Source organism: Muscardinus avellanarius (assembly GCF_963383645.1).
Source record: "Muscardinus avellanarius genome assembly, chromosome: 16".
Taxonomy (NCBI): domain Eukaryota; kingdom Metazoa; phylum Chordata; class Mammalia; order Rodentia; family Gliridae; genus Muscardinus; species Muscardinus avellanarius.
The window spans coordinates 46,994,425-47,007,462 of record NC_137802.1 but is presented as its reverse complement, the minus strand read 5'-3'; the positions used below and the strand labels follow the sequence as shown (position 1 = coordinate 47,007,462).

General features: G+C 43.6%; 1 protein-coding gene across 1 annotated transcript in view; it reads right to left on the bottom strand.

Annotated features, from left to right (window-relative positions):
- SKAP1 (src kinase associated phosphoprotein 1) overlaps window positions 1-13,038 on the bottom strand; it is a gene marked incomplete at both ends in the record, with an annotated part of 332,420 nt that overhangs the window by 264,525 nt on the left and 54,857 nt on the right. The window contains one exon of the mRNA XM_080713532.1: window positions 1,281-1,306. Coding sequence (XP_080569658.1) covers window positions 1,281-1,306 — 26 coding nt within the window. The remainder of the gene's footprint in view (window positions 1-1,280; window positions 1,307-13,038) is intronic.

The following is a 13,038-nucleotide window of genomic DNA, read 5'->3' as shown; positions in this document are numbered from 1 at the left end:
CGAAGCAAACTGCTGCATTACTGCATAGAATTCTCTACTGCTTAACCCATAAATGCTTCAGAACACTGAGGCAAAGAGGAACACCACATGACGTTATTTTGAAAATAAAACATGAATGTTCTCATTTTAACTTGCAAGAGTCAAGACAACGTAAAAACATAATGTTTTTATTTCTTAAAGTTAGCTTTTAAAGAAAGCCTTATGTAGACTTGAAATACATTAAAACAAAATATGAGTTAGGAAAAGAAAAGTTTTAATAAAACTAGAAACATCCCTCACAATTTTAATTTCTCTAAGGTCTTATTACTCACTGAGGTGGGATACACTGACAGTGTTAAGACAATTAAAAGTATTGGGAAAGTTTGAGAACGGTTTGTAACAAGTTATAGAGCAAAACGCAGTTCATAAAGCGATTTTCAGCTTTGATCTAAAACTCTCTGGTTCTCTGAGAAAACAAAAAACCTTCCATTTATAATGACTTTAGATAATTAATATTCAAGAGGATGTTACTGACATTCTCAACCAGAGTCCTAGAAAGTAGGAAAGCAGGAATGCATATAGTACTTGAGACACCCCTCAGACTATTTCAATTCAAACTATATCCATGTATATGTTCCAATTTTAAACCTTTGAAAAATGTATTCTAATCCTATTTTTTTTTCTAATTTTGCACACAGCTGTCTGTTGCACTTTTTAGAATCATGCCAGATGCTGGGTTCATCAAGCAAAAGCAGGAAAACAATGGTTTGGAAGCAATTAGAGGCATCCAGGCTGCAGTGAGATTCATATTAAAATGTGATAACAATGTTCTGGTGGGAATTTCAACACTGCTCCATTTCTGACATTTCTCTGAGGCCAGGAAGGCGGGCTGTGTAGAAGGGCACTGTGATCGAGGCGGTGACACACTGGGATTTATTTCTGGAGCAAATGAAGGATTAACAGAGCTGGAACCCACCCAAGGTTTTTATTACGAACTTGGCCACCATTTTATTTGGATGCCACTGGATACTGTTGGCATCTAAAAAAGCTTAAGAAACAAAGGCATATTATAGCTTTGGTTCTTTAAAACATTCTAGCAACCATCCACTCAGAAGGTATAAGCACAGAGCCTCTTGTTGCTAAAAAGCCCGGGGGGGGGGGGCAAGGTAAAGGTTAATCAAACACTCCACTAACTTTACTCAGAAATGGCTAATACCACTCTGTGAAGCAGCTCAGATAAAGAGAGAGGAGTGCACAATACATTTTTAGTATAAAATCATTCATGGTCAAAGAGTACTCACCTTGGGGCTGAAAATCCCAGCAGTATCTGAAATACAAAGGGAGAAAATGGAAATAAATCAAACTTGGATCTCTCAGTTTTTATGATACATGGCAGCTATAGCACCTAGTCTAAAGGATTGCTAAACAGTGGGTCACTATCTGCAAGAATATGGATGGAACTAGGGAGAATCGTGTTAAGTGAAATAAGCCACACTCAGGGAGGCCAGTACCATCTTTTCTCTCATATGTAGAAGCTAGTGGGAAAATAAAATAAAAGGAAATCACGAGATTCAGGGAGACCCATGGGGTAGAAGGAGAGCAGGGGGAGGGAAGAAGTATGGGGGAATGAGGTTGATGAAATTATGTTATATGCATGTACCAATTTGCCACAATGAAACCCACCTGCATAATTAAAATAAAATAAAATAAATAAATAGTTTATTACTAACCAAAGCCTTGTTTTGTTTGTTTGTTTGTTTGTGGTACTGGGGGTGGAACCCAGAGGCTTTCTACCTCCGGTCTCTACTCCCAGACCTATTTTATATTTATTTATTTATTTATTTATTTATTTATTTATTTATTTTGGTGGTACTGGGGTTCCTGGAAGCCCTTCTACCTCCGGGCTACACTCCCAGACCTATTTTATATTTTTTATTTGGAAACAGGGTCTCTTATGCCAGCGCGGGTGGCTTCGAACCTGCGCGATCCTTCTGTCTCCACCTCCCAAGCGCAGGGATTACAAGCGTGCGCCATCACGCCCGGCTCCTATTTTATATTTTATTTGGAAACAGGGTCTCACTAAGTTGCTGAGAGCCTCACTCAGTAGCTGAGGCTGGCTTCGAACCTGTGCGATCCTCCTGTCTCAGCCTCCCAAGCGCGGGGATTACAAGCGTGCCCGGCTCAAAGCCTAGTTTTGTTTGAGAAAAACAATAGAGCTGTCCCTGAGGTTTGAAAGATTGTTAAAGGTTTTGAAGATGCATTACTGCACTGCAACTCCTAGATAATCATGACTTTTGGTCTGAAGAGGTTCTAGGAGGGAACTTCAAGGTGACTCACAACCTTTAGTCAGGAGTACTACAGGCTCTGAGCAGGATGGTTCTCTGCGGGGGCACCTGTACTGTGTTACAGGACCATTAACATCACTGATCCTGAGCAGCAAATAGGGGTGGCATTGGTATTCCCAGTTGCTATGACAACCAAACTCCACTACCACCACCAACATCACATCCTTAAATGCCTCTTACATCTAAATTCTTCCCTTTACCAGTACAATGTGAACAACTGACTTGGGGTCGTCTAATATTTTAGTGTCTGACCCTAGAACGGGGTGGGGGGGCTGTGCGATTCCCTCTCCTCTGCTATTTTGTGAAATGATTGGTGAGACTGACCACCCTTGAAGTCTTAAATGAATGAAGCAGCAGTGATGGGAAGTATCATTTGAATTTCATTTATTTGGAACCTAGCTTGCATTTTCTCCCCCACAGAAACCATGTCATATATGGGGGTTACCCACAAAAGTCTAGCGTATCGGGATCCCATTTCCTCCCGCTGTCACAGGAACCTTACGCTATTCCTTATCGACTTCTTCTCTCGGGTCTGTTCGACCTCTCCCTCTCTGCGTGGCCGGCCCTTCGCATCAGCGTTCACGCTCATGTCACCTATGAGCCCTTACAGCCATATGCCCGTCTCCTTCTCCACATCCCCCCATCTGCTGCACATTTCCCTTCATCCCCCTTCATGGTGAAATGTTCAGTGGCCTCGTCTCTACTCCGTTCTTTTATTCCCTCTCCTCCCTCTCCTCAACAGACTCCGCCTCGGTTCACAGTTGTTGCAGCTTGTTCTTGCTATGGACATAAAGACGCCATGCCACCATCCCCGTACTTTGGATGGCGCCATGCCACCATCCCCGTACTTTGGACAGCAGTGGGACATCTGTCCTGGAAAAGGGGGAAGGGGAGGAGTGGAGGAAGAGCTGGGAAGTGGGATGCTCCAGCAGCTGGAAAGAGCTGTTCTATCAGTGTCAGGGCCAGTGGAAATCAGAACTGGCTGAAACCCCAATGAGCTGTGTAAAATGGCAAGATGGGTCCGCCTCACAGACAGCGCGGCTTCCGGCTGCACAGAACTCCCCTCCGCAAAACAGCCATTCAAGCACATCGTCACACAAGCGAGCGGTTTTTCACCTTCTGCTACTCTACATCTTCTCTTGGGGCACTGTCCTAAACCAATTCCCATTTTTACCCAATGTCTAATTTCCTGTAAAGAGAAATGAGGGGTGAACCTCTGCATGAGCACGTATGAACTCTCCCCCACTTTCCAAAATATTAATGATAGCAACAGCAGAAGCAGTATTATGCTCACTCGTTGACCCCTACCATGGAGTAGCAGGTAAAAGGCCAACTCTAGGCAAACTGTTAAATAGGTAAAATATGAGGCTGGGCGTAGTGGCACACACTAGCACTCCCAGTACTTGGGGGGCTGAGATGGGAGGATTGCAGGTTCAAGGCCAGCCTCTGAAATTTAGTGAGACCCTCAGAAACTGTTTCAAAGACTTGGTTTCGAAAGTTAAAAAGGTTGTAGAGGGGATGCTGAGGGCATAGCTGAGAGGTAGGATACCCCTGGGTTCAATCATATGTGTGTGTGTGTGTGTGTGCGCACGTATAACTAGGTAAAGTATGTTACTGATGATCTCCGCCTCTTTCATGCCTCTTTCCCACAATCACCACCCCAGCATCTATCTTCAGTTCTCCTTCCCCACCATGCCCGTTTCCTGATTCCTCTTATTATTCAAGAGGAAAGATGATGTTGCAAATTCACATATGCTAAGATTGCTTCTGACACCAGTAGCTGTATCTTAAGGAGGCTGAACACAGAGTGAGAATTCAATTTAACAACATCCAATAAGGTAGCAGATTTAGCTAATTGATATTAAATAGCAAAATCTGCTTTATTCTTGAAAATGCTATAATTAAATGTTGCTATCAAACTTTCAGCTGTAAGATGAATACATTCTAAATATCTAACGTACAGCATGGTAACTATAGTTAATGATACTGTTAAACAATACTGTGAATTTTTCTTTTCTTTCCTTTTTTTTTTTTTTTTTTTTTTGCAGGTCTGGGGATGGAACCCAGGGGCATTTGACCTCTGAACTATACCCCTTGCCCTATTTTTTATTCTTTATTTTGAAACAGGGTCTCGCTGAGTTGCGGAGGGTCTCACTAAGTAGCTGAGGCTGTCCACGAACCACGATCCTCCGGTCTCAGCCTCCTGAATGCTGGGATTACAAGCCTGGGACACCACGCCCAGCTTGAAATTTTCTAAGAAAGTAGAAAATATTATAACACGTAAGAAAGAAACTATGTGAGTTGATGGACGTGTTAATTATTGATTATGCTTATAATTTTAGAGTGAATATGTACATCAAAACACCACATTGTATTATTTATTTATTTAATGTGTGTGGTACTAGGGATTGAACCCTGGGGCATTCTACCTCTGGGCTATATCCCTATCCCTATTTTATGCTTTATTTTGAAAAAGGGTCTCACTAGGTTATGAGGGGGCTCCCTAAGTTGCCAAGCCTGATGGCAAACCTCCAATCCTCCTGTGTTAGCTTCCCAACTACTGGGATGACAGGTGTGCACCCAGTACATTTTAAATATGTGTACTTATATGTGTACACATATATATGTAATTGCGTTTTCCAATTAGAAAACTTTTTGGCTAACAGAAATTACATGTTGAACTTGCTGTGGAGCAGCATGAAGAATGTTAGTTCCCTCATTTTCAGAAGGTATGGATCTATCTGCTACCCTCCCTTTCCCCCTCTCTTCTAAGTATTCATTAATGCAATAGCCTTGGTGGAAGTTTACCTGAAAAATCAGTAACACCAACAGCAAAAATATACTTCCATCCCTTCCATCCCCCAGCTCACGGAGAACACGTGTGAGAAGAAGGCAGGGAGGCGAGCGACTCGGCCCTCCTAGGGTGCTCTAGGTCATTCTCTGCCGGGCATCTTCAAGGTCCCGAGCTTGGCTTGTTACACAGACCCAGAGGCTGGTCTTTACCACGTTCCCTGGGAAGATGGCTCCGCACTAGGAAGTTCTATGCTCTTCAGGAAGCAATTATTCAAATTCTGCCCAAATCTCCCAGTTCTTACCTTTTGCTCTGAAAACAAATCTCCTTTAGCCAGATAGCCTAACAAGTCTGGAAGTAGGCATTCCAAACCAAAAATACAAAGACCGTGGCGGGGTGTGTGTGTGTGTGTGGGGGGGGGGGTGATGTATACCGAAGAAATAGCATATAAATGCACACAGAGTTGTGTTTATCCTAAACGCCTCCGAGAATTTCATATCAGGCCTGTGCAGATAGATAACAAATGCTTCTTTAATCATCTCTTTGAAGCTTCAGCTTCCATGGGAAAGGGAAATGATCACTCCTTGGCAATATCCGGGCCCAGCATCCTCAGGTCCATGCAAATGATACTTGGAACTGAGAAAGGATGATGAGCAGGGTGCGCAGAAAGAAGACGCTGCACCATAGTGACAAGGATGATTTTTCACACGCAGTTCAAAGAAGGTCTCCTTCTTGGGGCTCCCGAAATAAAAACGAAAGAGTAAAATGTCACCATGTTCAGCCTACAGAATAAAGTCTTAAATATTGAGACTTCAAGGATGTACAAGTTCCTGGTTTTCTTTCTTTTTCTTTTTCTTCTTCTTCTTCTTTTTTTTTTTTTTTTTTTTTTTTTTTTTTTTAGTTAAACACACTGCTAATTGAAATTCAGTTCCCACAAATAAAGCAAACCCACCGCGCTGAGGGTATCTTGATGTGCAGCAGCAACTGTAATAGAGTAATCATGATTATTATAATAATGTTAAGATGTGTTGAAGAGAGGCCGAGCGTCGTGGTACAAGCCTGTGATCCCAGTACTTGGTGAGATAGGAGGATTGCAGGTTTGGGGCCAGCCTCAGCAACTTAGCAAGGCTTAGTAAAGTTTCAGAAACTTAGACCCTGTCTGCAAATAAAAAACAATATAGGGCCGAGGGTGGAGCTCGGGGGAAGACTGTTCCTGAATTCAACCCCCGAACCCCCCCCCAAAAAAAAGAAAAAAGTTGCACATGTCATTAGGTACTTTTCTAAGCACTTCCCACACATTAACCCACTTATTTCTTACTCTGTTATTAAGCCCATACTCTGTTATTAAGCCCATTTTCTAAATGAAGAAACTGAGGCATTAAGAGATGAAACAACTTGCCCATGGATACCCAGCTATTAAATGAGGCAGACAAGTTTTCAGCCCTAGCAACTGGTTTCTGAACGGGCACTTGAATAAGAAACTAAGGAGGAAAGTCTTCAAAATATAATCTAATATCAAAATTAGTTGCCTTTCTCTAAAGACATTTTACTATTCTAAATTGATTTGGTTGCTCAGACAACAAGTACATATTGCGTGGTTTCTACGGCATGCCAAAGAGCAAATGGCAACTAAAGCGGCTGTGGTCCATCCACAGATATATTTTACTACCTTTCATACAGCAAACATCACTTCCGAGATCACGACCCCAAACTCACACTGTTCAATTTCTGCTGAAAATGAAGCGATGGCCTCTAAATGCCGAGGTTGTGGAAGGGGGCTATCTAAGTCTTGACTATGGAGCCAACCAACCAACACGTTACTGAGACCAAATTCAGAGCTTGAATCCCCGACCGGCTAATTAGCCAGATCCTGGTTAAATAGGTAATGCACAACCAAAAAATGATTATCCTAATATTGTTGGAAATACCTAGAAAGGAAAAATGACTCAATTTCCTAATGATCACAAAATAATTAACACAGCACTTAACATACACCAGACAATGTGCTATGTCTATTTCCACATATGTCATCTTATTGAATCTTTAAAAGAACCCTAGGAGGCCAGTACTATTATTATTTCTCCCATTTTACAGATGAGAAGACGGACACTCGGGAAGGTCAAACAACTTGTACAAGGTCACGTAGCTAATAAAAATGGCAGAACCACTTCCATGGACTTCGTGTACATAAGTGAAATGACCAAAGCCAATATCAATGCCATGTGTACAGGGGCGGGGAGGGAGTGGGGAGGGAGCTGGGGAGCTCACCCAGTGCTGTGCTCACGTCTGTCCCTATCACTCTGAGACTACAGTGCACCAATAAAGGTAGTTTTTTTAGATAAGTGGCAACTGGGCGTGGTGGTGCATGCTTGTAATCCCAGCATTTGGGAGGCAGAGACAGGAGGATCATGGTTCACAGACAGCCTCAGCTACTTAGTGAAGCCCTTTGCAACTCAGTAAGACCCTGTTTCAAAGTAAAGAATAAAAAACAGGGCTGGGGGTGTATTCGGAGGTAGAATGACCCTGGGTTCTATCCCCAGTATCAAAAAAAAAAAAGTGGCAGAACCAAGATTTGTATCCAGATCTGCTTGGTTTCAGAGACCAAGCTCTTAAATTCCACATGAACTGCTTCCCTATTGGCTGTGGTACAGAAAACAAATCTGGGGCTTCAGGGAAGTTGCGATTACTTTGTCAGCCCGTGATTATTAGGGAGTGGTTGGCTCAGACTTCAGAGTTGGAGCTTCAGGAGATTCATAAGCTCCCTAATATTGGCAAAAAGTAATATTTCTATTCCCTTGGAGAAGAAGCCATAAACTTCATTAGCGTCAATAACTCCCCTGCCTGCCTGCACCCACCAAAAATGATAAGACCCACTGGGCTAGAAGAATGGGGTTGTAATGGCATTATAAAACTAGCAATCCAGAAAGGCCAGCATCTGTGATGTTGTAACTCTAGAACATTCAGATGAGTTGTTTTCACAACTGCCGTATTAAAAGTGTTGGGGTTTTTTTTTTTTCCCTGCGACTTACAGAAATTTAAAACATACACACACTCTGCCTTGGTAAGCCATCTGCTGAATACAATCAAGTCTCCTCTTAATGACTTGAGGATGTCCAAATCTGAACTTCGTTTTTGTGCCAATAGAGCAGTGCCTTCCAAATGCACAGCAGTCTGCAGTGCTCAATGCCCAAAGTGTCTGCCGTCTCCCTCTTGACCATCTCTGTTGTATAATAATGGCTATCTCCAGACAAATCGCAAAGACTAACACGGGAGGGTCATTATGGCTTAAGAACCGGAATCTTAAGATTCAAACGTGCGAGCTGAGCAGGGCTTCAAGGGCAAGTTGCTAAAACTAGGAAGTCCTCTTGCAATGGACACTGAGCCGCGTGGTAAAGGCTGATTTATGCCCAAGGAAATGGCTCTACTGAGTAATGCTAATTCTGTACACTGTAGGTATTTCCTACAGGCTCTCTTCTCACTTGAAGAGATGCATGGTGGTTTTGAATTCCCTTTCTATTACCAGCGTTCTTCTACCTTGCAGAAGCAATGGCAAGGGGTGGGGAAGGGTATAGGGGCCCAGTGACACCCAAGAACAGAAATGAGAAAGGAGCGCCCTCTGGTGGAAGTCTCTGGTGGAGGCATCGGAGGCCTGGGACCCAGGGGTCCGGGGATCAGCTTTAGAAATAGACAGCAAAAGAATGACACTTGGTAGGGGAACTGGTACCCTTCCTAGCCTGGTCCCTCAGTTCCACCAAAAGTATAAAACCTAGTGCCTACCTGCAAGGAGCTTACAGTCTAGTCCAAAATATTAGGTATTTACATATGGAGAAATGACAATCATCTGAGGTAGTGAATAAAAATTACTATGCTAACGACAAGCAACACGCATGTAGCACAAGAACAGAACGATCTGTCATAAGAAGGCCGGGAGCTGTTTTGGGGGGAACGGAATATTTTGGGGGTTTTGAGCCTACAACCATGGAGTTTAGAAACCCACCTCAGGTAACACATAATAACCTCCTTGTTACAAAAATATAGTAGTCACAATTAAACATTTACTAAATAGTAAACAAGCAGTATTATCTAGTACTGACCATACAACTCATGATTCCCTGAAAAGTTCTAAAAGTCCATTCTCAGATAATAAGAGAAGAAATTAAGTATTTAAAAGATATTAAATACAATTCTATTCATCAGTAGAGTCTTCTATAACCCATGTGCTATGTGGAGTCACTGCCATGGTCAAAAGAACATCCGTTCTGCATATAAACAGCAAGAAAACTGGGAGTGGGAGTGTGTGTGTGTGTGTGTGTGTGTGTGTGTGTGTGTGGCTAATGGGGATTGAATTCAGGAGCATTCTACCTCTGAGCTATAGCCCCAGCCCTATTTTTTATTCTTTATTTTGAAACAGGGTCTCATTGAGTTGCAAAGGGCCTCGCTAAGTAGCTGAGGTTGTCCTTGAACACCGATCCTCTGTCTCAGCCTCCCAAATGCTGGGATTACGAGCGTGCGCTGCCATGCCCAACTCCCCAGCCCTATTTTTATCCTTTATTTTGAAACAGGGTCTCACTAAGTTGCAGAGGGACTCACTAAGTTGCTGAGGCCAGCCTCAAACTTTCAACCCTCCTGTCTCAGCCTCCCAAGTACTGGGATTACAAGCGTGTGCCCCCTACCCGACTGGGAGCCCTTCTTTCTACAAGTCAGTAATTCAGCTTCCTCGGTGCAACATAGGACAGGTACATTCTAATATTCCCTCTTCTACTTTCTAGCAGAAAGTAGACTGTTTCTTCCAGAGTAAATCTCACTAGTACGTCTACACAGTCCCCAAAATCCCTGCATGTAGTAGGCAACCAAATATAGCTCAATGAACTAATAAGAGAAAAATGGCAGCCAGGTGTGTTGCAGCAGAACAAGACTGCAAACGGCAGGTGAAGGGGGGCTCGCCAAGTGCTGTGTGCTCCTGTCTCTGTCACTCTGAACTCCGTCGTGACTTATGATTACAATGCACCAATTTTTAAAAAATGAAAAAATGGTCAGGTTAAAGTTGAGGGATTTTTCTTCTTTTTTTCTGAAGATAAAAGGCATTCACTGAAAGTTCTGTTTACTTGAAGGGTAAAAAACAATTGTGTACATTGTGGTCAGATTTGGCAGAGGCGTGCAGCATGGCTGGGAGGGAGAGAAGCTTGGCGGCAGCTTATGAAGCTTGGTGAGAACAAGAGAAATCTGACCGTGAAAGAGGGAATCCAGGATGCCTTTCAGTTCCAAACCATAGAGAAAATGAGGCTACAGCAACACACACGTCCAGAAAACTCCAGCTGATCGCCATATTTCTTTTCTTTTCTTTCTGGAACTGGGGATGGAACCCAGGGTCGTCCTACCTTCAAGCTGCACCTCCTGCCCTATTTTTTATTCTTTATTTTGAAAACCGGGTCTCACGAGGTTGCAGAGGGCCTCACTAAGTAGCTGAGGCTGTCTACGAACCGCGATCCTCCGGTCTCAGCCTCCCGAATGCTGGGATTACAAGCGTGCGCCGCCACGCCCGGCAATCCGTGGTCTCTTTCGCTCCTGACTATTGTTTTGGTCACTGTTGGTGGTGCTTGGGGACCTAATTCTGTTTTATTTTTTTTGAGGCTGTCTTCAGGTTACCGGCGCCTCTTCGACCACTGAGACACCTCTTCTGTGTGACTGTGGCCCAAATACTTATGAATCTTACAGCTAAAAGGACATTGAGGATCATTCAAACCAGCCCTCACTTTGCAGATGAGAAAAGTGGAGCGCAGAGTGGTTTTCTGGTCGCAGTGTGCCACAGGAATTTACAGGTCTATACCGTGGAGTCACCAGTTTATCTTGTGCAGGGTAAGGGGCAGGTTTGAAATGTGAAACTGAAACTGCTTCTATGAAAACATAATCTCCTTGGACAAACTCAAATATTATGCCTTTGATGGTTTTCCTGTTATGAACATGGTCATATTCCTCACCTGAGAGCACATGTCCCATAAGAACATGCTAGGCTGGACTGGTTATCGGGGCTCAGCAAGGCACGGCGGACTTCTCCACGTCAACGAGTGAACACGCCCTCCATATGCCCACTTCTGGACCCTGCGTTCACTCAGCAGCAGCAAGGTTAATAAAGCTCCACTATTCGCCAGACGCCGTGTGTGGGCCTAAGAGCACGGGAAACTTTAACTGTGAGCCATTTCAGCCGAAACGGTCAAACTATATAGAAGCAATGCTGGCCCAGAACACACAAGTGGTAAAAACCGGGACCAGAAGAGCCCGGATGTGAGTGATGTTAGAACCTGTCTCTGCCTGCAGATAAGGACTGTTGAGGGAGGGCTTGGGATCAGATAGAAGTCTGGCAGGGGAGGAAGGGGAGGGTCACAGAGAAGCCAGGCCGGATGCAGAAAGAGGCCAGGCCCCTGAGTAGAGCAGACGCCAGGGTCCCAGCTTAGCACCCAGAGCAGATACGTTTGAGGAGGGAGCAGGACAGGATGCAGTGTAGGCGGCAGCCTAAAATCCTGTCTCTTCTTTGATGTCATACAAAGAGTGAAAGATGACGTGATGGGTAGAGACTGACAAAGACTTGTGGGAGGGGACATCAAGCAGAGCTGAAAAGGCTACGGACGTGGAGCCCATAACGCGCTGCCAGGCGCCATGAAGGGTTCAGCTGAGGTTGGAGACTAAGATTTACTGTGGCGGTGATTTGACTGTATAATTTTTCTCCGGTACTGATTAGCTGCTGAGATATAGAGAAGTTGGGCAGTTGAACAGACACAAGGCTAGGGTTTTTTTAGGCTTGTGAGAGTAAGAGGAGACTGGAGGGGTGGATCCTGGAACTCAGGCTGACCAGGAAAGAGACCGATGGCTACAGACTTGCCTAGAGTGTCTGCACTTACTAAATAATTAAATATATGAATTAACTGTAATTAAATATATGAATAATTAAAATAATGTAATCATCAATTAAAACTTTCAGAAGTGGGTGATATCATTGGTTCTCAGTAAGTGATGATGTCCTCTTCTCTCAGGAGTAGAACTGCCCTTGGTCCCACACGTCCCAGGCCTCTCCTACTCCCGCGTCCCCTATTTTAATGGATGACGTCACTATCCGCCCAAATGAAAACCCAGGAATCATATCTCTACCTCCTTTCGCTCTCCCAGCACACCTGTGGACACCTGCTGTACTGTGTATACACCTGCTATACACCTGCTATACCCTCAAGAAGTAGCACAGAGCTTGCACTCAGTAAATGCTTGCTAAGTCAGAAACAGCGGGGGTTCTCTTAGCTGAGAATGAGTAGAATGGAGAGTCCATTTCGGAGAGAGGAGAAAACCGCGTGCTCCAGCGGCGTAATTGGTTAGTGCGCGGTACTTATACAAAGAGAGAAGACAAGACCATGCCGGAGAAGCCGGCAGAGGCTCTGTGAGCAACGTGAAGGGGGCATTAGGTGCCTTCACTTTCCTCTCAGTTACTCACACAAAAGCAAGAGGGCAAAATAAAGGAGGAAGGAAAGTAAGATAAAAATATGAATGCTTTTTTAAAATTAAAATCTTCCTCCAAACAAAGAACTTTTTCCCAAAATTCTGGCTTCAAAGACTAACTACAAGGTGACCAGCAAAAATATCCTTCAAAGGATACGACCGAATACACATCGTAGTGGCAAGGATCCAATATATAAATACAATCAATTTGCTTCCTCATTAAAAGCTCTCATGAAGAAAATGATTTAATACGAACGCCAAAGCTACTGACACATATTAATTGAAAAATGACAATGGAATCCTAATTAAAGACATAATATTATTCCACTCATTCACATTATACCAAAATCTGAATACATAAACAAAAAGAGCACCTAGAAAGCAGGTTCCTCCTGGTAAGCAAAGAGCTGTAGTAAGTTAAGAAAATTTTCATAAAAACGT